Source organism: Salvelinus fontinalis, chromosome 27, assembly GCF_029448725.1.
Source record: "Salvelinus fontinalis isolate EN_2023a chromosome 27, ASM2944872v1, whole genome shotgun sequence".
NCBI classification, from domain to species: Eukaryota; Metazoa; Chordata; class Actinopteri; order Salmoniformes; family Salmonidae; genus Salvelinus; species Salvelinus fontinalis.
Genome location: NC_074691.1, coordinates 4,459,270 through 4,487,012, shown reverse-complemented (window position 1 = coordinate 4,487,012; position 27,743 = coordinate 4,459,270). Strand labels below are relative to the sequence as shown.

Below are 27,743 nucleotides of genomic sequence, written 5' to 3'. Positions count from 1 at the left end.
TCATCCGTGCTGCAGAAGGGGCTTCGCCCTCGCGATTATTCTCGTCACAACTTTATGCTTGGATAAAAGCGGTTGAGGTGGAACTTCTGGACAGTACAACCCAACTTGAGTTTTACTACAGCCACAGTCGGCCACCTTTATTTTCGGTGAGTATTTATTCAGTGTTTTCACAGAGTAAACATTTCTGCGTTCGGAAAAACCTTGTTCTTTTTTTCACATAGCGTGAATGCGGGAAGCAGCGCGGGGGTGGCAGTGCGTGCTTGCGTGACATTACCGACAACACTGCCGTGGAGCTCTCCATTTTGGTTTCACTTTGTCTGGTCCCCCGATATTTTCAAGAAGTACAACTCTGTTGCTCCGATTGGAATTATTGTAAATCTGTCTAGTTGATTATTACTTTTTATTGCGGTATGATTGACAGATATGATGTCCGCGCGACAGTCTCCAAAAAAGGCCAATGAAGATGCGTGGGTGGGATGTAAAACCTCTCAATTTGAGCCGTCGGAGTCCTGACAAAGAAACTGCTGTTTTGAACCATACAAATATGAGGGTATCACTTTGCTGACTGCACATTCTCAAAGTAGACCATTGATGATAGCAGATAGTTCATTGTGGTCAACTACCTTCAAATGCATTCTAGACTGTTATAGATTTAAGCTTGAATAGCTGAAAGACATTTCTGATGAACTCAACTTCCTACACTATGGAGTGGATTTTAATCAGCTAAAGCTTAAAATATAAAAGGCTACAAATGTTCAGAGGAGTTCAGTCTGCAATAACTATGTCAACACTGTAGAACATATGTCATTGACAGGCTGGCTGTATATCACATCAAAAATGATAAGCTATATAGAAATCGGTCCTTTTTGCTTCCCGAGGTACACACACACTGAGCGGCTGGATGCCGGAGTCAGCCACGGGTGTAGCACGCCTGGAGTTTAGGGATTAAGGGCCTTGCTAGAATAACCGAATCACGGCAGATTTGTCCCTATTGTACCCTCTGGTTGAAGGCCCACCCCAGCTAACAACAACGTCCCCACAACGTTAGAGAAGGTTCCTTAAGAATCTCAGTAGGTCATTAACTCATGTTTTCACAGGGATGTGCCCATGATGTGCAAGGAATATTTCCAAGAGATCATTCCCTTGATGTCTAATAGAATTTACCCAGAATGTGGTTACCATTTTATCAGAATCTTTAAGATATTAATGTTCTAGACACGTTTTATGGGAACGTTGCAAGAACATTCACGTGTCCAGTTTTCTGTGGACGAGGAGAATATGCCATCAGTGTCCCACCAAACATACACAGAATAGGGTTGCCATGTTCTCAGAATATAAAATATCAACGTTCGAGATACGTTTCATGGGATCATTTCTGTGTATCAGTTGTCGGGTGTAATTGAACCCCCAAAGAGTTGAATTACAACTTGTTGCTGTTTCCCGAGCCAATCAAATCAAATGTTATTAGTCACATGCGCCGAACTAGGCGCATAGCCTAGTGGTTAGAGCGTTGGACTAGTAACCGAAAGGTTGCAAGTTCAAATCCCCGAGCTGACAAGGTACAAATCTGTCGTTCTGCCCCTGAACAGGCAGTTAACCCACTGTTCCTAGGCCGTCATTGAAAATAAGAATTTGTTCTTAACTGACTTGCCTAGTTAAATAAAGGTAAAAAAAACAAACAAAAAAAACAGGTGTAGACCTTACAGTGAAATGCTTACTTACAAGCCCCTAACCAACAATGCAGTTTAAAACATAAGAATAGGAAATAAAAGTTACAAGTACCTGTTCACCTCGCTTCCATCTAGAATGCGAGGACAGTGCAGGTGCATCAAAGCTCAAGGCCATCAGGTTGTTAAACAGCCACCACTAGCACAGAGAGGCGGCTGCCTACCTACAGACTTGATATCATTCGCCACTTTAATAAATGGAACACTAGTCACTTTAATAATACCACTTCAAGAATGTTTACATATCTCGCATTACTCATCTCATGTATATTCTGTATCCTTCACTATCTATTCTTTACTATCTATTGCATCCTAGCCACTCTGTCACTGCTGATCCATATATTTCATACTTATATATTCTCATCCCATTCCTTTACTAGATTGTGTGTATTAGGTTTTGTTGTGGAATTTGTTAGGTATTACCTGTTAGATACTGCTGCACTGTCAAAATAGTCTGGGTAGCCATTTGATTAGATGTTCAGGAGTCTTATGGCTTGGGGGTAGAAGCCTCTTGGACCTAGACTTGGCACTCTGGTACTTTGTGGCAGCAGAGAGAACAGTCTAAGACTAGGGGGGTGGAGTCTTTTGCAATTTTTAGTGCCTTCCTCTGCCTAACATCAAGGCCCTGATTGGTGAACCACTGATCAATTCATAGCTTTGTCTGTTGCCAAGGTTGGGGAGACTCACACACAGTGATTTTAACTTATATATTTTACACACTGAAGTAGATGATTAACATTGTGCATGTTCATTTATACCGTAAATATTCAACATTTTCTCACCTGGGATTTGAACTCACAACCTCTTGGTTCATGGTATTCCGATCTTCCCGTTACGCCACTGTGTCCAGTCATGTATTGGTTAATCTGACTGTTCTCATCATTGATTTGATTTACTTATTTCAAGAGCTTTCTGTATAGTTGTCTAATGTTGGTGAGGTGTAAATATTTTTATGAACATAACAAGATTCAACAACTGAGACATAAACTGAAAAAGTTTCACAGACATGTGACTAACAGAAATGGAATAATGTGTCCCTGAACAAAGGGGGGGATGGGGGTCAAAATCAAAAGTAATAGTCAGTATCTGGTGCTGCCACCAGCTGCATTAAGACATTTCTGGGGGAATGGCCCTAGCCCTCACCCACCAGAGGTTTTATTTTATTTCAACTTTATTCAACCAGGTAGGCTAGTTGAGAACAAGTTCTCATTTACAACTGTGACCTGGCCAAGACAAAGCAAAGCAGTTCAACACATACAACAACACAGTTAAACATGGAATAAACAAACATACAGTCAATAATACAGTAGAAAAAAGTATATACAAAGTGTGTGCAAATGAGGTAAGGGAGAAGGGATAAGGCAATAAAATAGGCCATAGTGGCAAGGTAATTACAATAAGGCAAATTAAACACTGGAGTGATAGATGTGCAGAAGATGAATGTGCAAGTAGAGATACTGGGGTGTAAAGGAGCAAAATAAATACAGTATGGGGATGAGGTAGTTGGATGGGATGTGTACAGGTGCAATAGTCTGTGAGCTGCTCTGACAGCTGGTGCTTGAAGTTAGTGCGGGAGATACGTCTCCAGCTTCAGCGATTTTTGCAGTTCGTACCAGTCTTTGGCAGCAGAGAACTGGAAGAAAAGGCGGGCAAAGGAGGAATTGGCTTTGGGGGTGACCAGTGAAATCTACCTGCTAGAGCGCGTACTGCGGGTGGGTGCTGCTATGGTGACCAGTGAACTGAGATAAGGCGGGGCTTTACCTAGCAAAGACTTGTTGATGACCTGGAGCCATTGGGTTTGGCAACGAATATCAAGCGAGGGCCAGCCAACAAGAGCATACAGGTCGCAGTGGTGGGTAGTATATGGGGCTTTGGTGACAAAACGGATGGCACTGTGATTGACTGCATTGAGTAGAGTGTTGGAGGCTATTTTGTAAATTACAATGTCGAGGATTGGTAGGATAGTCAGTTTTACGAGGGTATGTTTGGCAGCATGAGTGAAGGACGCTTTGTTGCGAAATAGGAAGCAGATTTTTTATTTAATTTTGGGTTGGAGATGCTTAATGTGGGTCTGGAAGGAGCGTTTACAGTCTAACCAGACACCTAGGTATTTGTAGTTGTCTACATATTCTAGGTCAGAACCGTTCAGAGTACTAATGCTGGAGATCTCGTTGTTCGAGATCTTCAGTTTCTTGGAAATTTCTCACATGGTATAGCCTTCATTTCTCAGAACAAGAATAGACTGATGAGTTTCAGAAGAAAGATCATTGTTTCTGGCCATTTTGAGCCTGAAATTGAATCCACAAATGCTGATGCTCCAGATACTCAACTAGTCTAAAGAACGACAGTCTTATTGCTTTTTTAATTAGCACAACATTTTTCAGCTGTGCTAACACAATTGCAAAAGGTTTTTCTAAAGAACAATTAGCGTTTTAAAACGATCAACTTGGATTATCTAACACAACATGACATTGGAACACAGGAGTGATGGTTGCTGACAATGGCTATGGCTGTATGCCTATGGGTGATTTTTTTTATGGAATATCTACGTTTCCAGCTACAATTGTCATTTTACAACATAAAAAACGTCTACACTGTATTTCTGATCAATTTGATGTTATTTTAATGGACAAAAAAATGAGCTTTTCTTTCAAAAACAAGGACATTTCTAAGTGACCCCAAACGTTTGAACGGTAGTGTATATCCTACACTACACACATACTTGCATATACAGACCCATTACTCTCTCTCACGTGCAACAGGCGTACAGAGAGAGAGACTAGGTGTGTGTTTACTGTGATCCAGGGTGGAAGAATATCATCTGGTTGTTGTCATCAGACATGCTGTTGGCACAGAGGCTGTTTGTAGAGATCACACTGGGGCTTCATCACTGTCATCAACACCTCCTCCCACGGGTCTGGTAAACTATGCCAACACAACAGGTTTCTGCTTTTATTAGTCGTATATATGGGATACGCATGGTATACATTGTCCAACGAAATGCCTACGTGCAGGTAAATGGCAGTAGAATAGAATAAACATTTGCCATAAGTATAATACAGGAAGGCACAATTTGTAGTCCAATATTTACACATGTATTAGGGAAGGGGAGGATGGGGAGCAAGTGTATACATTTAGCAGTATAATAGAGTCTGGTTGCAACAGTTGTGATGTGCATGTAGCATGAGTGAGTGAGTGCATGTGTGCTAAAGTGTGGAGAATCAGAGCAGGTGGTCAGTCCATATGAAGTGTTCTGCAGTCTGATGGATTGTAGATACCAACATGCTCAGAGACTGTTTCTATCAGACCTCATGCTCCAATACCGTCTGCCCAATGGCAAAGAAGAGAACAGCTCGTGGTTTGGGTGTGTGAGGTCCTTGATGATGCTGCATGGCTTCTTCAGGCACCGTTTAGAGTAGAGCCGCCTTGGGTCGTGGATGGATCAATTCCCGTATCAGGCCTTGATTCAACCGGTCAGGACGCTCTCAATGGTGCAGTGTTTTGCTGACGTTGAAGGAGAGGTTGTTGTGATGACACCACAATGTCAGTTCACTTACCACCTCCCTACAGGCTGACTCGTTGGTTATCAGGCCTACAATGGTGGTGTTGTCAGCAAACTTGATGATGGAGTTGATGTTGTGCAAAGCCACGCAGTCATGGGTGAACAGGGAGTACAGCAAAGTACTGAGGACACACCCCTGGGGGGCCCCTGTGTTAAGAGTCAGTATGGAGGAGGTGTTGCCAATCCTCACAGCCTATGGACTACCCGTCAGGAAATCCAGTTGCAGAGGGTGGTGTCCAGACCCTGGGATTTGAGCTTGGTGTCGAGCTTGGAGGAAACAATAGTGTTGAATGCTGAACTGTAGTCAATGAACAGCATTCTCACATAAGTGTTCCTCTTGTCCAGATGTGTTACGGCTGTGTGAATAGCGATGGAAATGGCATCTTCCGTGGATCTGTTGGAGCGGTAGGCAAATTGGAGTGGGCCCAGTGTGCCTGGCATGCTGGGCTTGATGTGGGCCATGGCCAGCCTCTAGAAGCACTTCATGATGACCAAGGTAAGCGTGACAGTGTGATAGTCATTTGGGCATGTCACCTTGTTTTTCTTGGGCACTGGGACGAGGGTGGTCTCGTTAACCCTGTTTTGTACTGATGTGAAATCTTCCTCAATTTCACCTTTTATTGTAAAAGATAAATGCTAACTTCCTCATCCAAGCATCACATGGAACACATCCACAGCCAAACTCATTACATAAACCAGCCTAAATTACATAAGTTAGCGACCTAACAGCTAGACTTGTTTACAATGCACCACATCTCTGGTGAGCACAAGGGAGAAATGGCATATTGTTTAGATGTGTGTCAACTAAGCTAACAGCAACTAAATTCTTTATGATGAGAGCCATGTTTGTTTGTTTGACAAGGGAAAACTCCCTAATCCCAAAATGCCATTCACTATAAGACGCAAATAAACAAATTCAAAGATGGCTGCGCCCATTGCCTGAAAAAAAGTACAAATATTTGAAGTTTATCGAACAGAAATATAAACGCAAAATGTAAAGTGTTGTTCCCATGTTCCATACGCACAAAAAGCTTATTTCTCTAAAATGTTGTGCACAAATGTGTTTACATCCCTGTTAGTGAGCATCCTCCTTAGCCACGATAATCCATCCACTTGACAAGTGTGGCATATCAAGAAGCGGATTAAACAGCATGATCATTACACAGGTGCATCTTGTGTTGGGGACAATAAAAGACCACTCTAAAATGTGCAGTTTTGTCACACAACACAATGCCACAGATGTCTCAAGTTTGAAAGAGCGTGCAATTGGCATGCTGACTGCAGGAATGTCCACCAGAGCTGTTGCCAGAGAATTGAATGTTCATTTTTCTACCATAAGCTACCTCCGTCGTTCTAGATAATTTGGCAATAAGTCCAACGGGCTTCACAATCGCAGACCAAGTGTAACCATGCCAGCCCAGGACCTCCACATCTGATTTCTTTAACTGCAGGATTGTCTGAGACCAGCCACCCAAACAGCTGATGAAACTGAGGAGTATTTCTGTCTATAATAAAGCTCTTTTGTGGGGAAAAACTCATTCTGATTGGCTGGGACTGGCTCCCCAGTGGGTGGGCCTATGCCCTCCCAGGCCCACCCAAGCCATGTGAAAACTAATAGGTTAGGGCATAATGCATTTATTTCAATTGGCTGATTTCCTAATATGAACTGTAACTCAGTAAAATCATTGAACATGTTGCATTCATATTTTTGTTCAAGATACTTGTTACAGTGTATACAAGAACCGGAGCACATGACTTGACAAGGCGTTTACAGTTTTTGATGAATCACAAAGAAAAGAAAATGTTATCACCTCGCAGATTGTCAACCCAAATGTAAGCCTACTGCCTAGCCTAACTGTAGCGCGAAAGATCAAAAGGGTTGCCAGATTTGGTCAAAACCAATTTCGAGGAGTTTGTGGGAGGATTAGCTTCATTTGTGGGAGATTTCAAGTCCATGGGGGGTTGAAATGGAGGAAGGTATTGTGCAGGGATGTGATGCAGGAAGTTATGATGGGGATTTATCAATGAATTGGGGGCAAACACAGGAGAAGTTTATAAGCTAAATAAAAGTAAAACCCCTCAAAGGGGGGTCTGAGCTGGCAACCCTGAGGTGCCATAGTTACAATCTGATGCCGCATTCAAAACAACTGACTTCCAACTTCAGTGAGTTCAAGACAACTGGGAACTCTGGGAAAAAAAACGGTTATCCAACACGGAATTCCAACTCAGGAACTTAGGCCTTTTTCTAGAGCTCCTACTTTCTGACCTGAAGATCACTGACGTCATGATTTGACCTCGTATTTTTCAGATTTCCCAGGTGTCTTGAAAGTACTAGAAGTCAGTCGAGTGAACCATCCCTTCACCTCGTTTTGTTATAACGTCTTTGGTCTGACAGATGCTTACGTGACAACCAGAATGCATTGTATGATGTCAACAAACATGGCGCCACATATAGCTGGTAAATAGCTCAGCATTATCTCATCATAACCTTCAAAGACGTATTTTACACACATATCTGTATATTACAATCTATGCAAGAATCGGAATGCATGATTTGTCACCAGTACTTGAAAACGTGAATAAAACTGAATACATTATGCTCCATACATACGGTGCGCTATAGTAGAAACGACTACAGGATATATACAGAAAATAACACGTCCAAAGTTATTATTTGTAAGGAAAACAACAACAAAGGTAATGCGGGCGCCAGCCAGAAAATGTGCCGGCGGGAAAAGTTTGTGCAAGGCCTGTTCTGACTAGAGATGCGCACTGGGTGAATTGCTTCTTGGGCTCTCGTCGATGAGAGAAGTTTGTCCAGATCAGTAAAGGCTCAAACAGAAATTGTCGGTAACATTGAAATGGGCTTCTTCTTATGTGAATTAATAAGGTAGAACATACCTTAATTCAAACTGTTAGAAAATAAAACTTGTTCAAAAATAATTTGGAATTGAGAAGTTGAAACAGTCTATCGATAATTAGCAGGCGGCGTGCCTTGGTTTGAGGGCAGCGTGGGTTAACTGTCCTGTTGCATAACAACCACATTTTGGTACAGTGAGTGAATTCTGATGCCATGCGTATACAAAAAACTCCCGCTGTGGTACCTGTTAGAGATATTAAAAAATTACGCTTGAAAAGGTTAAAGCAGCTGGGGAGTACAGCCTGGGACAGGGACAGGTTGAAGATATCCGAGAAGACGCCCACCAGCGTGGTCAGCACATACTCTGAGGATGCGGGCCAGGGATGACATCTGGACCAGTGGCTTTTTGAGTATTCACTCTTTTGAGAGATTTCCTCACGTCAGCTTCGGAGAGCGAAATCACCTTCTCGTCCGGAGTAGTGAGTGTCTTCCTGGATGGCTCTGTATTGTCTGCCCCGACACGAGCATAGAATGTGTTAATCTCGTCTGTGAGGGGGACTTCAGTGGGCACTGCACAGCTGGATTTGCCTTGACAGTCTGTAGTCCTTGCCACATGTGACCCGAGTCTGAGTTGTCGAACATCAATTCATATTTGAGTCTGTATTGTTGTCTTTTTGCTTCCCTAATGGATTTGCAGAGCTCGTACCTCAGACATCTTCAACCTGTACTATGTACTTGTTGCGCGCCATCAGGGTTTGTTCTGCTGACATTGAATGCTGCAGTACGGGCTCTCCGCACGGATATCTCCATTCATCCAGTGGTTTTGGTTGGGGTATGTCTGGATTGTTATTGTGGGTACAACATTTCCTAATGAACCCTGTGTCTGACGATGTATATTCCTCATTGTTGAAGGAGTGAATGAATCTTTGAACATATTCCAATCAGTATTCTTAAAACAATCCTGCAGCATTGAGTCTGCCTCTACCACTTGCATCAGTTACCTGATGTGGAATAGAGTTCCATGTAGTCATGGCTCTATGTAGTACTGTCCACCTCCCATAGTCTGTTCTGGACTTGGGGACTGTGTGCTAGTATTTTAAACAGACAGTTTGGTATCTTCAGGTTGTCAACACCTCTTACATAAACAAGTGTAACGGATGTGAAATGGCTAGCTAGTTAGCGGGTGCGCGCTAGTAGCATTTCAATCAGTTACGTCACTTGCTCTGAGACTTAAGTAGTGTTGCCCCTTGCTTTGCAAGAGCCATGGCCTTTGTGGAGCGATGGGTAGCGATGCTTTGTGGGCGACTGTTGTTGATGTGTGCAGAGGGTCCCTGGTTCACGCCCGTGTCGGGGCGAGGGGACGGTTTAAAGTTATACTGTTACACAAGGAATGAGAAAGTCAATCTCTCTTCCACTTTGAGCCATGAAAGATTGACATGCATGTCCTTAATGTTAGCTCTCCATGTACTTTTAAGGGCTAGACATGCTGCCCTGTTTTGAGCCAACTGCAATTTTCCCAAGTCCCTCTTTGTGGCACCTGACCACACGACTGAACAGTAGTCCAGGTGCCTTGTTGATAGTGTTGTTAAGAAGGCAGAGCAGTGCTTTATTATGGACAGACTTCTCCCCATCTTAGCTACTGTTGTATCAATATGTTTTGACCATGACAGTTTACAATCCAGGGTTACTCCAAGCAGTTTAGTCACCTCAACTTGCTCAATTTCCACACCATTCATTACAAGGTGTTGTTGAGCTTTAGGGTTTAGTGAATGATTTGTCCCAAATACAATGGTTTTAGTTATTGGAAATATTTAGGACAAACTCATTCCTTGCTACCCATTCCGAAAATATCTGCATCGCTTTACGTTGGGCTCCCGCGTGGTGCAGCAGTCTAAGGAACTGCATCTCAGTGCAAGAGGCATCACTGTAGTCCCTGGTTCGAAATCCAGGCTGCATCACATCCAACCGTGATTAAAAGTCCTATAGGGCGGTGGGTTTGGCTGGCCAGTAGCATGTCGTTAGTAAAGATTGTAAAAAGTAAGGGGCCTAAACATCTACCCTGGGGAATTCCTGCTTCAACCTGGATTATTTTTGAGAGGGTTCCATTAATCTGTTAGACAAGTAACTCTATCTACATTATAGGAGGGGGTGTAAAGCCATAATACATAGTGGTTCCTCCTATAAAAGTTGCGAGCTTACACCGCGGGATTTAGAGGTACCTAGCATCACGGTTTCATTGCTCCAGACCACCACAAGGAGGTGTTAGAGCACTCATTATGCATTTGGGTCCAAATGTTTTTATATGACCAATCATATCGAGTGGTTCCAATGACGAATTTGATGCAAGCCACCCGTCCCTGATGACTTTATCAGCAATGATGGCTGACAAAATATTATGGTGGAAGCTAATTTAAGTAAATATAAAGTCATGATGAGCCAAGCAAAAAATGTACAATTGAGAGGAATATGTTAGTTAGTGTAGAGACAAACGATTGTGCATATTTTTTTGTCATCAAGTTAATTTACGAAAATCGCTATTTAGCAAGTTTTATTTTTCAGTCATTTCCAATACCAGGTGTATCAAACTCCATTCTGTGAATGATGCGGTGTCTGCATGTATGTATTACAATCATACACCTCAACAGTTTTTACCACTCCTGCTCCTGGGACATCAATGATTACACATTGTAACTATGCAATAGACTAGAAACATGATTTGACTAAAGGCTGATTTGTAATTCATATATACAGAATAAAAACAGTACATCCTGCCAGCATGCCCACAAGCGTGCTGAATGACGCGTGGAAGAGAGCGAGGAACGAGATGGGAGAATAATCCAGGCTGTTTGCTCTGAGACCGGCATAATAAATGTAATGAAACAAGCAGGGAGCAGATTTCGAACTCTCAACATTCTATCCCGAAGTCCAGCACGCTATCGATTGTGCCTAAATGTATTAATTGGGGTTGGGGCCGATTGTGGCAAAAAATACTATCAATTGGAATCTTTAACTTCTTATGGCTGCAAGGGGCAGTATTGAGTAGCCAGTTAAATCGTGCCCATTTCAAACGGCCTCGTACTCAATTCTTGCTCGTACAATATGCATATTATTATTACTATTGGATAGAAAACACTCTCTAGTTTCTAAAACCGTTTGAATTATTTCTCTGAGTGAAACAGAACTCATTCTGCAGCACATTTCCTGACCAGGAAGTGGAATGTCAGAAATCGATGCTCTGTTCAACTTCCTGCCTATACATGGGCATGATACGTAAGTGTCTACGTACACTTCACACACCTTCCCCTGGTTGTCAAGAGGCGGTGAGAGAAGAAATTTCGTGTTTATCTTGGTCTGAGGTGGAATTAAAGCTCTTTGTATGACGTGACCGTCCATTTCCTGTTTCTGGAGCGCGCGAAAGGGGACTTGGATTTGCCTTCTGTTTAGCTGTCGTTATGGACGACTAACATCTCCGGTTTAGATTTTATTTGATACATGTGACCATATCATCGTAAAGTATGTTTTTTCAATATAGTTTAATCAGATTATTGAAATTTTTCCGGGAGTTTTGCCGTGTTCCGTTCTCTGACTTTGTTGACGTTGGAGAGAGCCGTGCCACTTGGCAAGTGCCCATGCTAAATCAAGAGGGAAATTTGCCGTTCCAGATCCAAACAACAACTGTTCTGGACAAAGGACACCTTTTCCAACATTCTGACGGAAGATCACCAAAAGTAAGAAACATTTTATGATGCTATTTCTATTTCTAATATCTGTCGTGCATGTGAACTGGTCGTCGGCGCCCAAGTGTTTCTGGCTATTGTGGCTACGCTAATATAACGCTATATTGTGTTTTCGCTGTAAAACACTTGATAAATCGGAAATATTGTCTGGAATCACAAGATGCCTGTCTTTCAATTGCTGTACACTATGTATTTTTCAGAAATGTTTTATGATGAGTATTTAGTTATTTGGCGTTGGTGTCTGTAAATACTATGGCTGCTTTCGGTGCAATTTCTGATTGTAGCTGCAATGTAAACTATGATTTATACCTGAAATATGCACATTTTTCTAACAAAACATATGCTACACAATAAATATGTTATCAGCCTGTCATCTGATGAAGTTGTTTCTTGGTTAGTGGCTATTTTATATCTTTATTTGGTCGAATTTGTGATAGCTACTGATGGAGTAAAAAACTGATGGAGTAAGAAAAGTGGTGTCTTTTGCTAACGTGGTTAGCTAATAGATTTACATATTGTGTCTTCCCTGTAAAACATTTTAAAAATCGGACATGTTGGCTTGATTCACAAGATGTGTACCTTTCATTATGCTGTATTGGACTTGTTAATGTGTTAAAGTTAAATATTTAAAAAATATATATTTTGAATTTCGCGCCCTGCACTTTGAGCTGGCTGTTGTCATAAGTGTACCGACGTCGGGCTTGCACGCCAAACAGGTTAAATTATTGTTTTATGTAGGATGCTACATTTTTGACCAGTTGCAACTAAGTAGGCCTAATAAAAAAAATCCTACCTCTATTAGGCTGGTAAGGCTCATAGGCTACCTCAGACAGTTAAGTTATTTTATATAGGTCTAGGTTCCAAGGAAATAGACTTCAATTAAGCCCTCTTGTTGTTTGTAAAGTCAATTTTAAATGAAGATTATTGTTGAAATTAATTGCTCGACTTGTGTTGCAAGTCTGTTGGCGTGCAACACTTGCATAACAAGTTAGCTATATTTTCAGCACCAGCCACTGTTCACCTCCTATTGATTGCGCTGCAGTTGCCGGCAGTTGTTTTTTTAAATTGAACCTTGATTTACCTAAAGTCAGGTAAGAACACATTTTTATTTACAATCACGGCCTACCCCGGCCAAACCCGGATGACGCCGGGCCAATTGTGCGCCTCCCTATGGCACCCCCAATCACGGTCGGATGTGATACAGCTGGCATTTGAACCAGGGACTGTAATAATGCCTCTTACACCGAGATGCAGTGCCTTAGACCGATGCGCCACTTGGGAGCCATGATTGATAGATATATACAGTATATATGATTTTTTCCCCCTAGAACATTAACCGTGTGTAGGTAGGTACGTGTGTAGGAAGATGGAAAGATGGATCCAAATGACTGGGGGGGGGGGGTTCACACCTAGCTCGGCTATTAAACAATTCTTTAGTACAGGTTGAATAGTCTATTGTTTAGCTAATAGCCCATCCTGCTACGCTTGTGAAAAACTGATAACACTTTTTCCCCTTTCCACATTTTAAAGAAAAAAGTCTGCACGTTCGAACTAACACAATCTAACTAATAATTAAAAGCACACATTTGTAAATCCTAAACTCTAAAAGAAATTGTGGTTACAAAAAAGAATGTAGCCCATCATGCAAATGTGTCCTATTAGCAGGACAATAGACTTTTTAAAATCCCTCAACTTGCAATGTATTCGATGCTTATGTACTCTAAAGTGTTACATTTCTAACTCAAAACATCTCTATGCTTTCATTAATCTTCTTGATCTTTTTTCTTCTGTAGCAATTTTGAGCAAATTGGACCACGGTTGATTCGTCTGTGAAGATGACATTAATTGAATGTCTCGCAAGCTTTGATCTGGGCCTGCAGGACGCAAAGTTCTTTGTTTGTCAGACGAATCATTGGGTTGAATCTACAGAACAGTACAAAACAAGCGAGTGAGAATGTCTCACCCCATGTTCAAGAATTGCCTTTTTCTCCCTGAAAACGAAATCTCCAAAATATTGTTAATTTTGAATCAATGCGTTTATTATTAATGAATTAAGAATTATATAAAAGCCCCTTAGAATCTGTGAGAATATCTGAGAATATCTAACAAAAAATTCCCCTTAGATATTCATTTAGAGTCCTGCAATAATTGGCGGAGAGTAACGTCATTGAAAAAAAAAATATATTCGATATACCTAGGTAGGTGAAATGAGTCTCACTAGTGTTGAGTAATGTGCTGTTAAAAATGGTGTAGGTCTTATTTATTTAAAGAGCATATTGAAGTTAGAAGCAAAAGCCTACAACCATTTTAGCACCGTTTCACTCTGCTCTGAGGCAAGCATGGGGACTGGTCCTGATAAATCAATCAGATTTTTATTTTCACTTAATCTCCGTTTGGGTACTGGTTAGACTAGAATTAGAAATTTAGGGTGCAGAAATGTTATGCTCTTAATGTAACCTTTATTTAACTAGGCAAGTCAGTTAAGAACAAATTCTTATTTTCAATGACGGCCTAGGAACAGTGGGTTAACTGCCTTGTTCAGGTGCAGAACGACAGATTTTTACCATGTCAGCTCGGGGATTCGATCTTGCAACCTTTCGGTTACTAGTCCAACGCCCTTTGGATTAATGAGGAATTGAAAAATTGTTTAGTTTAGAGGGATGAGGCAAAAGGTATGGCAAATAAGTCTGGATCCAAACTGATTGGCAAATGTACTGAAAATTAAGAAATCAGGTGACTAAACTAAATAAAAAATCAACTATACTATGAAACAAAGATAAATGATATAAAGAATGATAGTAAAAAGCTTTGGGGCGTGTTAAATGACATTTTGGGGGAAACAAGCCAAATCGGCTTCATCATTCATTGAATCTGATAGCTCATTTATCACAAAACCCACTGATATTGCCAACTACTTTAATGACTTTTTTAATGGCAAGATAAACAAACTTAGGGATGACATGCCAGCAACAAACGCTGACACTACACATCCATGTATATCTGACCACATTATGAAAGACAAGAATTGTACTTTTGAATTCCGTAAAGTGAGTGTGGAAGAGGTTGTCTATCAACAATGACAAGCCACCGGGGTCTGACAATCTGGATGGGAAGTTACTGCGGATAATAGTGGACGATAATGCCACTCCTATTTGCCACATCTTCAATTTAAACCTACTAGAAAGTGTGTGCCCTCAGGCCTGGAGGGAAGCTAAAGTCATTCTGCTACCCAAGAATAGTAAAGCCCCCTTTTTAGTGAACTTCTGGGAAAAAATGGTGTTTGACCAGATACAATGCTATTTCACAGTAAACAAATTGACAACAGACTTTCAGCACGCATATAGGGAAGGACACTCAACAAGCACGGCACCTAGACAAATGACTGATAATTGGCTGAGAGAAATTGATGGTAAAATTATTGTGAGGGCTGTCTTGTTAGACTTCAGTGCAGCTTTTGACATCATCGATCATAGTCTGCTGCTGGAAAAAACTTACAGTGGTTCCTCCTTTAAAAGTGTGTCATACTGCGGCACACCTTGCGGGCTGCTGCAGCATTCTATGGCATGTTATCTATTTGTCAACAATTTTTTTGTATTTGCAAGTCATTGATAGTTTGACCACCTTTGAGAAGCATTTGACAGTATTCTGTACTGGCATTACAAGATATTTTAAAACCTTTTTTGTAATAACATAGTATATGGGATTGATTAAGAAATTTCGCTTAATTTGATTAATATCATGGTATTTCTATTCAGAGAGAAATGAAAAACGAAACCCTCATAGTTTCCGTTAGGATGGAATGGAAAATATGGCGCTGTACAAAGTGACGGTCGGGAGTAGGCTACAGGATTGGAGGATTCTAAATCGTTTGCCTTCATTAGACAACTTTGTTCCAATATTTCTGTAAATCAGTGATATTTACTCCCATAGTAATTCGTTATGGATCCATAACTAAATAATCATCTGCAGTTTGAAAGTGTGTTTATCATTATTATATTGATGAAATGTGTTTTTGTTTATTAGGTTACTGTGCAGTCTACAATACATACTGTAGTAAACATGGGAAAGTGCCTAATTCCTTACATAAGGGAGAGCAGGCCATATCTGTACTACAGAATGCGGGGCACGCAGGAGATCGGTGTTATTTCATAGTTGTGATGTCTTCACTATTATTCTACAATGTAGAAAATAGTAAAAATAAAGAAAAATCCTGGAATGAGGAGGTGTGTCCAAACTTTTGACTGGTACTTGCTTAATTAAATTGACTAATGTTTTTTCTATTCCAAGAAAAATTAAAAACCCTTTGTTTCCATTAGGATGGAACAGAAAATATGGTGCTGTACAACGTGACGGTCGGCAGAACAGTACTGGGCTATTTAGCTAAAGAAGCCCCGCAGGGCATGAGGAAGGAGTAGGGCTGTCCTTGTAAATAAGAATTTGTTCTTAACTGACTTGCCTAGTTAAATAAAGGTAACATCTTTTTTTTATGGATGTTTGTGTATACATGGTCAAGCACGCTGGATCCTCTTGTGGGGCAGGATACATGTTGGTGATTTTTTTGGCAACATTTGTTTTGGACTGGTTTATTTAAAAGTCACCCGCAACAATAAAGACTACTTCCGGGTGAGAGGATTCTTGCAGGCTAATGATCCGTTACAGTTCGCTGAGTGCCGCCTTGGTTTTGCTTGTGGCGGTATGTACACAGCTGTGATAATAACACACGTGAATTCCCTTGGCATATAGTGGGGTCGGTATTTAAGCATCAGGAACTCCAGTTGGGGTGAAAAGGAGCTCGCAATGTTTTCAACTTCGGTACACCAGGAATTGTTTCAGGAAGCATAGCCACTAACCCTGACTTACCAGAAGCCACCACTCGATTCAATCGAAATATGGAGAAGCCGTCTGGATGAATAGCAGAGTCGAGTTTATTGTCCGTAAGCCACGTCTTTTGTAAAAACACAGATTTCCCTGATGTCCCTCTGCGGTTGAAGCCTTGCTCTGATTTCACAAATATTGGAGTTTGATACCCCCAGGTCAGGACTCCACTGAGGAAGGTGAATGGATACATATGTGTTAAGTTGTGTAAGGCACAAGATGAGTTAGGGAACAACCATGACTCCAAAAGCCTTAGAAAGTTTTGTCAAGGTCAAAGGTAACTCACAGGTCAAAATTGGCGTCCTCTGCCTCGTAGGTGTAGTGGTCCAGGTGATGAAGTAGGAGCCTGACTAACCTTGTCAAATATATGTTTTCTACACACACACTGATCTGTCTTCTGAGAACAACTGCAGTGAGATGGAGAGTAAAAATGGGAAATGTCATAGAGTTCATTTGGAGTTGGAAAGTTTAACATCTTAATGTTGCATTCAAGGTAACAGTGCATTTTAAGACTGTTGCTGTATCAAGAGGCAACTATGGATAATCGAGTTGAGTGGCGTGGATTGGTACATCAGTCAGTATGGTTTAGTATTAAACAGCCTACTGTCATTTCACACCCAACCCTTGTCGTGGAGAACTGTCCTCCTACAGGTTCACTTCATCCCTTACCTAACCTACTTGTATGTATGTATGTATGTTCGGTAAGGGATGAAGTGAACCTATAGGAGGATGGCTCTACATTCAGTATAGAATTATCCTCTGTATAGAACCATCTTTCTAACCAAATAGACAGCAGTTGGTAATAGTTAATAACATAAAATCGAATTGTATTTGTCACATGCGCCAAATACAACAGGTATAGACCTTACAGTGAAATGCTGACTTACAAGGTCTTAACCAACGATGCAGTTTTAAGAAAATACCTAAAAAGAAAATTAAGAAAAAAGTAAGAGATTAGAAAAACAAATAATTAAAGAGCAGCAGTGAATAACAATAGCGGGGCTATATACAAGGGATACCGGTACTGTGTCAATGTGGGGGGGCACCAGTGTCAAGGTAATTGAGATAATTATGTACATGCAGGTAGGGTTGTTAAAATGGCTATGCATAGATCATAACAGAGAGTAGCAGCATGGGGGGTGCAAATAGTCTGGGTAGCCATTTGATTGGCTGTTCAGGAGTCTTATGGCTTTGGGGTAGAAGCTGTTTAGAAGCCTCTTGGACCTAGACTTGGTGCGCTGGTAGTGCTTGCCGTGCGGTAGCAGAGAGAACAGACTATGACTTGGGTGACTGGAGTCTTTGACAATTTTGTGGGCCTTGCTATGACACCGCCTTGTGTAGAGGTCTTGGATGGCAGGAAGCTTGGCCCCGGTGATGTACTGGACCGTACGCACCACCCTCTGTAGTGCCTTTGCGATCGGATGCCAATCAGTTGCCATACCAGGCAGTGATGTAACCTGTCAGGATGCTCTCGATGGTGCAGCTGTAAAATCTTTTGAGGAAGAGGATCTGAGGACCCATGCCAAATCTTTTCAGTCTCCTGAGGGGGAATAGGTTTTGTCGTGCCCTCTTCACGACTGTCTTGGTGTGCTTGGATCATGTTAGTTTGTTGTTGATGTGGATGCCAAGGAACTTGACGCTCTCATCCTGCTCCACTTCAGCCCCGTCGATGAGAATGGGGGCATGCTTGGTCCTCTTTTTCCTGTAGTCCACAATCATCTCCTTTGTCTTGATCACGTTGAGGGAGAGGTTGTTGTCCTTGCATCACATGGTCAGGTCTCTGACCTCCTCCCTATAGGCTGTCTCATTGTTAACCTCTCTGGATATGTGGGATGGTCGCGTCCCAACTGGCCAACATCCAGTGAAAATGCAGAGCGCCAAATTCAAATAAATTACTATAAAAATGTAACTTTCATGAAATCACACATTCAATATACCAAATTAAAGCTACACTTGTTGTGGATCCAGCCAACGTGTCAGATTTAAAAAATGCTTTACGGCGAAAGCAAACAATGCTATTATCTGAGGATAGCACCCCAGCTACCAATCACAGACCATCATATTTCAACCTTCCTGCCGCGACACAAAATGCAGAAATAGAGATATAATTCATGCCTTACCTTTGACGAGCTTCTTCTGTTGGCACTGCAATATGTCCCATAAACATCACAAATTATATTTTTTTCGATTAATTACGTCGATATATATTCAAAAGGTCCATTTATTTGGCGCGTTTGATACAGAAAAACACCGGTTCCAACTCACTCAACATGACTACAAAAGTTACCTGTAAGCTTTGTCCAAACATTTCAAACTACTTTTGTAATACAACTTTAAGTATTTTTTACCTAAATAATCGATCAAATCAAAGACAGGATGATCTGTGTTAAATACCGGAGGACAAAAAATGTGTAGCAGGCTTTATGGTCATGCGCCTCTAACAAACAGTACACTTCACTCGAGCCTCCTTCTGAACATGGCTACTTCTTCATTCCTCAAAGGAGTAACCTCAACCAATTTCGAAAGACTGTTGACATCCAGTGGAAGCGATAGGAACCGCAAGAAGGTCCCTTAGAAATCTGGATTCCCAATGAAACTCATTGAAAAGAGAGTGACCTCAAAAAATAAAAAACATCTGAATGATTTGTCCTCAGGGTTTCGCCTGCCAAATAAGTTCTGTTATAGTCACAGACATGATTCAAACAGTTTTAGGAACTTCAGAGTGTTTTCTATCCAAATCTACGAATACTATGCTTATATTAGCAACTGGGCCTGGGTAGCAGGCAGTTTACTCTGGGCACGCTTTTCATCCAAACGTGAAAATGCTGCCCCCTATCCCAAAGAAGTTAACAGTGATCAGGCCTACCACTGTTGTGTCATCAGCAAACTTAATGATGGTGTTGAAGTTGTGCATGGTCGTGCAGTCATGGGTGAACAGGGAGTACAGGAGGCGACTGTACGGCGCCGCAGAACGGGCAGATGGAGCGGTATTCTGGTCAGGCTCCGTAGATGGGCACATCGCCCACCGCTCCCGAGAATACTACTAGCCAATGTCCAGTCTCTTGACAGCAAGGTAGACGAAATCCGAGCAAGGGTTGCCTTCCAGAGAGACATCAGAGATTGTAACATTCTCTGTTTCACGGAAACATGACTCACTCGGGATACATTAGAGTCGGTACAGCCACCCGGTTTCTTCACACATCGCGCCGACAGAAACAAACATCTCTCTGGTAAGAAGAAGGGAAAGGGTGTATGCCTTATGATTACCGAGTTGTGGTGTGAGCAAGTAAAGTGTTGGTCCCATATTTCATGACCTGAAATATAAGACCCCAGAAATGTTCCATATGCACAAAAAGCTTATTTCTCTCCAATTTTGTGCACAAATGTGTTTACATCCCATAGCTATAGTTAGATTCCTTTGAGAACAAAAGTCGGAATACAGAAGATGTTAGCTAGCCAGCTAAGTAGCCATGTTTTCTAGCTTCAACATTGTATACACTAAGGTTAGTAGCTAGCAGGCTAAAAACTCCACCCAACAGTTACTTACCAGTCCATGAGAAGGGGGCCATTTCGGCGGCACTCTTCCAACTTTCAAAATGTATTCCAAAGTTTATCCAGTTTCTGGATTGGTCATGAGCAGTCTTTTTCTCGCTTCTTTTTCTCTTTTGGTGTCGAGTTGATTCAGATCCAAAAACTGAGAATTATGCTTGTTTCTGTCGATATTTTCTGAAAATGTTGTCCCTGCTACCAGGACAGTTTATCTGCAAACAAGTTAGCTAGCTTGTTGGCTTATTCTGCTCTGTGTTTGTTTTTGGCAACTGCAGCTCGCAGGTGACTTTCCTTCCTCTTCAGCCCCGGAGCCATGGCAGCAGCGTCGTTTGAGTAGGCAGGATTTAGCACAATAACACACCTTGCCCAAAAGGCCAGCCCAAAAGGCTCAGGGCTCAACCCTATTGTTTTCATTAAAAGTGAAAACACAACACAAGAACTGGGGCGACCTTCGGATTCCATCCTTTTTAAGGCATAAGTGTTAATCTTTAAAAAATAATGTAATAAATTATCGAATGCCTAGGAGTGTGGAGTACCTACAATTTTGTTTTTATGTTGCGTTTGTTGGGTCTCCTCTTGTGTTGTGAAAAGACTGTTTCAGATATGTCTCTTATATTGTTGTATTTAACCTTTATTTTACTAGGGGTATCATGAAGAAATAACAGCTTAATTTAGCTTATAAAGACATCGTAAGACATGCAATTGGTCTCTGCTCAAGTTTACACACTTGTTTTCGAACAGACTTGGTGCTACATTGCTGTTATTTAGCATCTGTAGATTGAAGCATTGCTTTGCTAATTCTCTCTGCTCCTTTTCCAGTTTGATGGCGAGGCCGAGCCACAGCGAGCATGTCCTGCAGCAGCTCAACAACCAGCGGGAGTGGGGCTTCCTGTGTGACTGCTGCATCGCCATCGGCGACATCTACTTCCGGGCCCACAAGGCCATGCTGGCTGCCTGCAGCTCCTACTTCCGCATGATGTTCATCCAAGACCAACAGGGGACGGTGCGCATGGACCTCAGCAACATGCAGATTAGTGCGGAGTGCTTCGACCTAATCCTGCAGCTCATGTACTTGGGCCGCATCGTGGTGGGCAGCTACGAGTTTGAGGCGCTCAAGGCCTCAATGGCCTTCCTGCAGATGTACTACATCCCCGACTCCCTGGAGGACCTCGGGGACATCAGAAGTGCCTCAAACCTCACACCGTCCTCCTCTACCTCTTCCTCCACCACCTCGCCCAGCTCCTCTTCCTCTGCTGGCCCGGCAATTATCGGCAAAATGATGTTTGGAGTCCGCATGTATGAGCAGCAGAAGCCAGGTGCCCCAGAGAGCGATCCCAAAAGTTTGCCCAAAGTTGCAATTACTGCTGTGCCTGTGCGACCAAGCATTCTTGTCCCAGTCAACAGGCCTCCACTCGTGGTGGAGGATGTGGCACCCCCTTTGGTAGTAGTAGCATCACCGTTTCTAGACAGTGTAGCTGAGCAACCTTGTGACCTGCGCAAGAGGCCCAGCGCCCGGATCGCCACCTTAAAAGAGCGCCCCCGCTTCGGACGCACTTACACCTGCGAAGACTGCGGCTTTGTTTTCAGCTGCGAGAAGCTGCTGATTGAGCATATCCTCACCTGCACCAACCGTAAGGCCTTCCAGGTCCCCAGGACCAGCGCAGAGACAGACAATGATTCCAGCAAGGCGGAGAGCTCGGCCTCTGAGGGGATGGAGGAGCACAGGGTGGTCTGCAAGGCTAGAGGAGATTGGCCGGACCACAAATCTGACTCTAACACGGCGATCAAGTCTGTGGCAACTGGTACGGAAAACGAGCCTGGATCTGCCAGAAATATCCCCATCAAGGTGGAGCCGGAAGAAAACGTGGTGTCCGAGATGATGGATGGCATTAAAGTGGTCCAGGTAGGAGATATCAGAGCAAGGCACAGTGCACTCAATGACACTATGAGGGACCCGATTAAATGTGACCAGGAGCCCGAGGCTGGTGTTTCCGTCATGAACAACAGCAACAAGCCATTTGAAGGGCACATGTCCAGCAATGAGGATTCTGGCATACCTGCCAAGATGCACAAGATTAAAGAGGAGAAGAAGGACGGGGAAAGTTTGCCATGTGAGCTGTGCGGAGAACTTCTCACGGAGGAGTACCAGTCAGCCCACTACATCTCCAGCCACATGGGCCACATCTGCGCCTGTGGGAGGTGTGGCCAGGTCCTAATCAAGGGGTGGCAACTGCAGGAGCATGCTGAGCGCTGTGGCGAACCTCAGAGTGCAGACACTGACTCTCATGGGGAGGAAGGCGACACGCCCCTGCCAGAGGAACTGCAGGCCATGGACGATGGGCTGCTGGAGGGGGGCGACCTGGCCTGCCCCCACTGTAGCCTGCTTTTCCAGAGTGAGAGCCTGGCCTTGGAACACGCTCTGACCTGCCACGAGCAGGAGCTGTTCCGCCCTGTCCTGCTGGAGGATGGCGGTGTCGAGCCTGACCATCGGCGCAAGCATTTCTGTGCCATCTGTGGCAAGGGCTTCTACCAGCGCTGCCACCTGCGGGAGCACTACACCGTCCACACCAAGGAGAAGCAGTTCAGCTGTCTGACGTGCGGCAAGCAATTCCTGCGTGAGCGGCAGCTCCGGCTGCACACCGACATGCACAAGGGCATGGCGCGCTACGTCTGCCCCGTGTGCGACCAGGGCACCTTCCTCAAACACGACCATGTGCGCCACATGATCTCGCACCTGTCGGCCGGGGAGACCATCTGCCAGGTGTGCTTTCAAATCTTCCCCAGCGGCGAGCACCTGGAGAAACACATGGATGTGCACCTGTACATCTGTGGCGTCTGTGGGGAGAAGTTTCGCCTTCGCAAGGACATGCGGAGCCACTACAACTCCAAACACACCAAAAGACTGTGTCCTGAATGTCCTGAATGAATGTGTCTGTTACTTCAAAGTCATAAACGTGAGAACAAATGTATGCACTTAAACACCCCCAAAAATAACCTACTAAATCTGCACTTTCAAAATGTATGCCTAATCGAAGTGTCTTATTGCCTAAAAGTTGAGGCATATATTTTTGAGTTTGATGTCTATTTGTTTTCCACCCCTGCACTAAACACACATTAATGTAATTTGATGACATTGCCACATAAAGTAGACAAATCCTTAGCACATTTGCCACACACAGTAGAGTGGCGCAGCGGTCTAAGGCACTGCATCTCAGTGCTAGAGGCGTCACTACAGACTCTCTGGTTCGAGTACACGCTGTATCACAACCGGACAGGATTGGGAGTCCCATAGGGAGGCGCACAATTGGCCCAGCGTCGTCCGGGTTTGGCCGGTGTAGGTCGTCATTGTAAATAAGAATTTGTTCTAAACTGACTTACCTAGTTAAATTAAAAATGTGAACATTTATAGACAAATCCTTAGCAAATTTGTTCATGTTTGAATGCTTTTGGAATCTAGTGTCTAGCAAACATAGCCTATGCAATACACAGTTAATGGAATGAAGTGGATTCAATTTTTTTTAATTGTAATATGAATCCACACTTCAACATAGTCTTGTTGAGCAGTTACTGTACCAGCACTTATACACTTAAAATAATGTCAATACACAAAAACACTAGAATTGCTCCACTGGTTGGAACCAGAACAAATAGAAACACATACTGAACTATTGGCAATGGTTATAACCTAATTCCCTATGAAATTGTTAATGCCACAAAGGCTAGAGCATGCACTTGCTCTTTTGCACAATCAATTATTTAATCTGTTTACTATGCAATATTAGTAAACACAAAACTGAAAAATGACTGTGAGAAAATGGTTATGACGTCTACATTATGATTGTTGTTCAGATTTCATGGCAAGGTAGGGGTATTGTAAATGACCTATACAATTAGCAACAGAACTTCTGTACCCAGTGACTAGGACAGCCATCAATTTGGCTTTACAGACAAATCAAAAACTGTAATATTTCCTTTTTGTATACTGTACACAGCCTAAAATCATTAAGTCTGAATCCACTCTTAGGAACTTTTATGTACTAAGTGATTTCTATTTCATTCATGTTGCATTAGCCTTCTCTTCAGCTTGGATAGGTATCAAAGTAACATTTGTGTTACATTTAAAGCTTCCCTTTACAATTGCCTTTGTATTAACTTGGCTGCGTTTACACAGGCAGACCATTTCAGATCTTTTGCCACTAATTGGCCTTTTGACCAATCAGATCAGCCCTTTTGTTTGATTGCATTACACAGCCAATATTAAGGTTTGTCCTACATTGGTGTTGTATTGCGGGGTACTACTTGAGCAATATGTCTCCTGCATGTTAGATAGTATCACACACATGTTGCTACTGTGAAATGCCAATTGTTTTGTTTGTTGCACTGCAGAGATAACATAATATCTGAAAACATCTTGACACGACATGCATTAGTGTGGGAGCTGGTGAAGCCTCTTAGGCCATCACAATGTAGCATACAAAATAACCATGTAAGGATGTTGTCTATTACTTACCTTAACAGGGTGACATCCCTTCAGGGGCTAAAATAAGCATTATTAATGAGCAAGCAAGCAAATGTTTGTATAATCCACAACTCAGGACCCCATTCAATCAAAATCAGGGTAAAGGACATTTCCTTCACACAGTAACAGTTTTTCAAGAACCATGCATCTTCTGTGTATAACTGTACCTTATGAGCTAACATGGTTCTGAGGGGGAAAAAAATCCCCCTTATATTACATAGCCTAACTATTGGACTGAAATGAGTTTCAGAACCCAAACTGGTGTTATATAAAAGCATAGGTCATTTATAATTTTTGTATTTTTACTTCTGGAATTTGTTATTGGATTTTGGAACCTTTAAAATAATACATGCACACAATCCGATAACTCACCCCAAGTGATGCTGATTTCGCTTGGTAAAAGGTAGGCCTAGTACACTCGAAGGTTAATTGTCTAGCTGTTTGTTACTTTTCACAGTAGTGCTAAATGGCTCTTGGTATGTATCCTGTTTCAGAAGAGCAAGAGTGATGAGTCATCTTTTAAGGATCTGAATTTAGTTTATCACTGTCACTGTTTTTTTGGTGGTCATTTCATTTCATTGGGTTGTGTTGTGTTGGTAACAAGGTCACGCTCGGAAATGTCAGTTTTGTTGGTTGACTGATGTTTGGGTATCTGAGAGGTAAAAACATTATCGCACCTGTTTGTAAGGCTGTTCAAAAAATATATGATTTACCCACGATAAATGTTTTCATTTGGATATAGATGCTTTTTCTCAAGGTCTGAATAAACCAAGTGGATACTCTCCATGTGAAAAAAACATTTTGTTTGTATCAAACTCCAGTGGGTTATGTTAATTAGTCTTTCATGTTGTCTCCCATTTTACTTAATTACCACATAAATACAAAGTATTGTAACAGACAGCAACAGTGCAACTCCCCTCTGGGTCTCAAAGCCCATAGGCAAACTTTCTAATCACTGTTCCAAAACGGTAACCCACTTGGGGGGGAATCGTAACAGGCCTACTTAGGTCAAGGGTTGTTACACTATTCCCTCCGTTCGGGAAAAGCGTGTACCCTGGCTTCAACATAACAAGTCCCTCACGTGTATACGCAACGCTGATAGACTCATCCCACTTCTGATCACAATGTAGGGAGCAACAACAGCCCAGAGGCAAACTTGCTAACCATGGCTCCAATACAGTTAACCCACTTTGAAGAGATCATAACGGACCTACCTAGGCAAGGGTTGTAGTATTTTCAGTGCTTGACTTCAGCAGGTGCTCGTCGGAGCTGAGTTATGAAAAAAATATTATACTGCTTGAGCTCCTCTTTCTCTTATAGAATATTAGCTCAAAAGTATTGTGGAGCTCCTGCACCTAAATATAAGCAGTCCTGACACCCAAAATGAATACAGAAACCTATTTCCGTCCGAGTCAAGCACTGAGTATTTTATATATTTCATGATGAAGGAAAAAGGAAACCGCACACTGCTCTTGATAGTATCACTGATATTTAAAGCTCTGACGAAGGCCGCGTGGCTGGATACGTAAAGCTTATTAAACATCAGTGATACTATCAAGAGCAGTGTGCGGTTTTCTTTTTCCTTCATCTTGTTCAGTTGTTGCCATGCACCTGAAAATAAGATTGCTCAGATGTGCCAGTGCCTTTTGAATATTATATATTTCATGATGGGAAAAATATATAAAATAAGTCTATCTCCCTCAGTCAGCACCTGGCAGCAGTCCTAGATATGTAGCTGGACCATGTATCAGAGGGATCGAGCACTGGTTTGTACTCTAATGATTTAGAGTATAATCCAAACAGGGCAGATAACAGAGCTATGTTCATTTGCAATGCAAATGGTATATTATGATTGGTTTTGCTGAAACTACACTGTTGATATGGAGTATTTTTAGGATAGACACAAGTTTTTTTTTTTTAGACACAAGTTAATGGTCGTGATACAGCAACGGATTGCACGACATGAACAAACAAGATTGATAGTGTTAACCAAGTAAAGTATGGTGCAAAGTGCTTTGATCTGTCAATGCACCATGCATAACTGTCCAAATCAAACCTAGGTGGTACCTGGAGAAGGCTAGGCCTGCTATGTTGGTCGGGTGGGCATTTGAATTAAATCATTGAGTAGTTCATTGTCTGTGCCTCCTGCTCTGTTTGACGCAAATACTGTCCCGACATTCTAAACTCTCACTCAACTCCTCCCCAAATATTGCTAGCTATCGGTGGTAGCTAGCAAAAAGGCGGGGAAAATGTGCTTGCCAAAGTGTATTGGTTTACAAATTCATCATGGCCCATAACGTTAGTATTAAAGGTAAAATAAAGTGCAAGTAAAGTTTTCTTTTGATATAGCTAGGTAATTTAGTTGCTACAAACATTATTCCTACTTGTGAATTTTTACTCGGTCAATTTTGTGGCAAAGTCACAATTCTATCAATGCTAGCTAACGTTATAGCTGCTAGTTAGCTTTGGCAAAAAACTCTAGCAAAGCTATAAGTTAGCTTTAGTCAGCTATCTAGTGGTGCATGTTTACTCAATATTTCAGTTTTTCAAATGACATTTTCCTTGTTAAAGACTACACTTTCATTCTGTTTTGCAAACTTGGTGATGGTCTATGCCAATGCAAGAGTCAACAGGACAACGGTGTTGTGGTCATTTATCTACAACGCTGAATGCCGCACCATCCTACTAGAAAAATCTTATTCTGAAGAAGAAAAAAAACTGTTGTAAAGGTGAGACTAGTTAGGTGTTCTTTCAAACGGACCCAGCTACCTGCTCAGGACAGCAGCACTGAAACGAGGCCCATAGTAAGGCTTCTCTCTCATTGGCCATTGTGGATGTTATTGTTCCATGTTCTTTTGATCATTCCAGCAAATGTTGTTTTTCCTTTTACAGTTACTTTTCACAAAGATGCTAT

The 27,743-nt window shown here is 42.2% G+C and overlaps 1 protein-coding gene across 1 annotated transcript; it reads left to right on the top strand.

The window, feature by feature from the left end:
* Positions 1-25,608, top strand: LOC129824886 (zinc finger and BTB domain-containing protein 1-like). Its single transcript, XM_055884430.1, has 2 exons — positions 1-146; positions 21,130-25,608. Exon 2 carries the CDS (start codon positions 21,134-21,136, stop codon positions 23,234-23,236), a length of 2,103 nt encoding a protein of 700 aa, XP_055740405.1. The 5' UTR covers positions 1-146; positions 21,130-21,133; the 3' UTR covers positions 23,237-25,608.
* Positions 25,609-27,743: the final 2,135 nt, after the last annotated feature.

Bases quoted from the DNA above. Each gene is read 5' to 3' on its own strand.
- LOC129824886 (XM_055884430.1), top strand. From the start codon at position 21,134: ATGGCGAGGCCGAGCCACAGCGAGCATGTCCTGCAGCAGCTCAACAAC.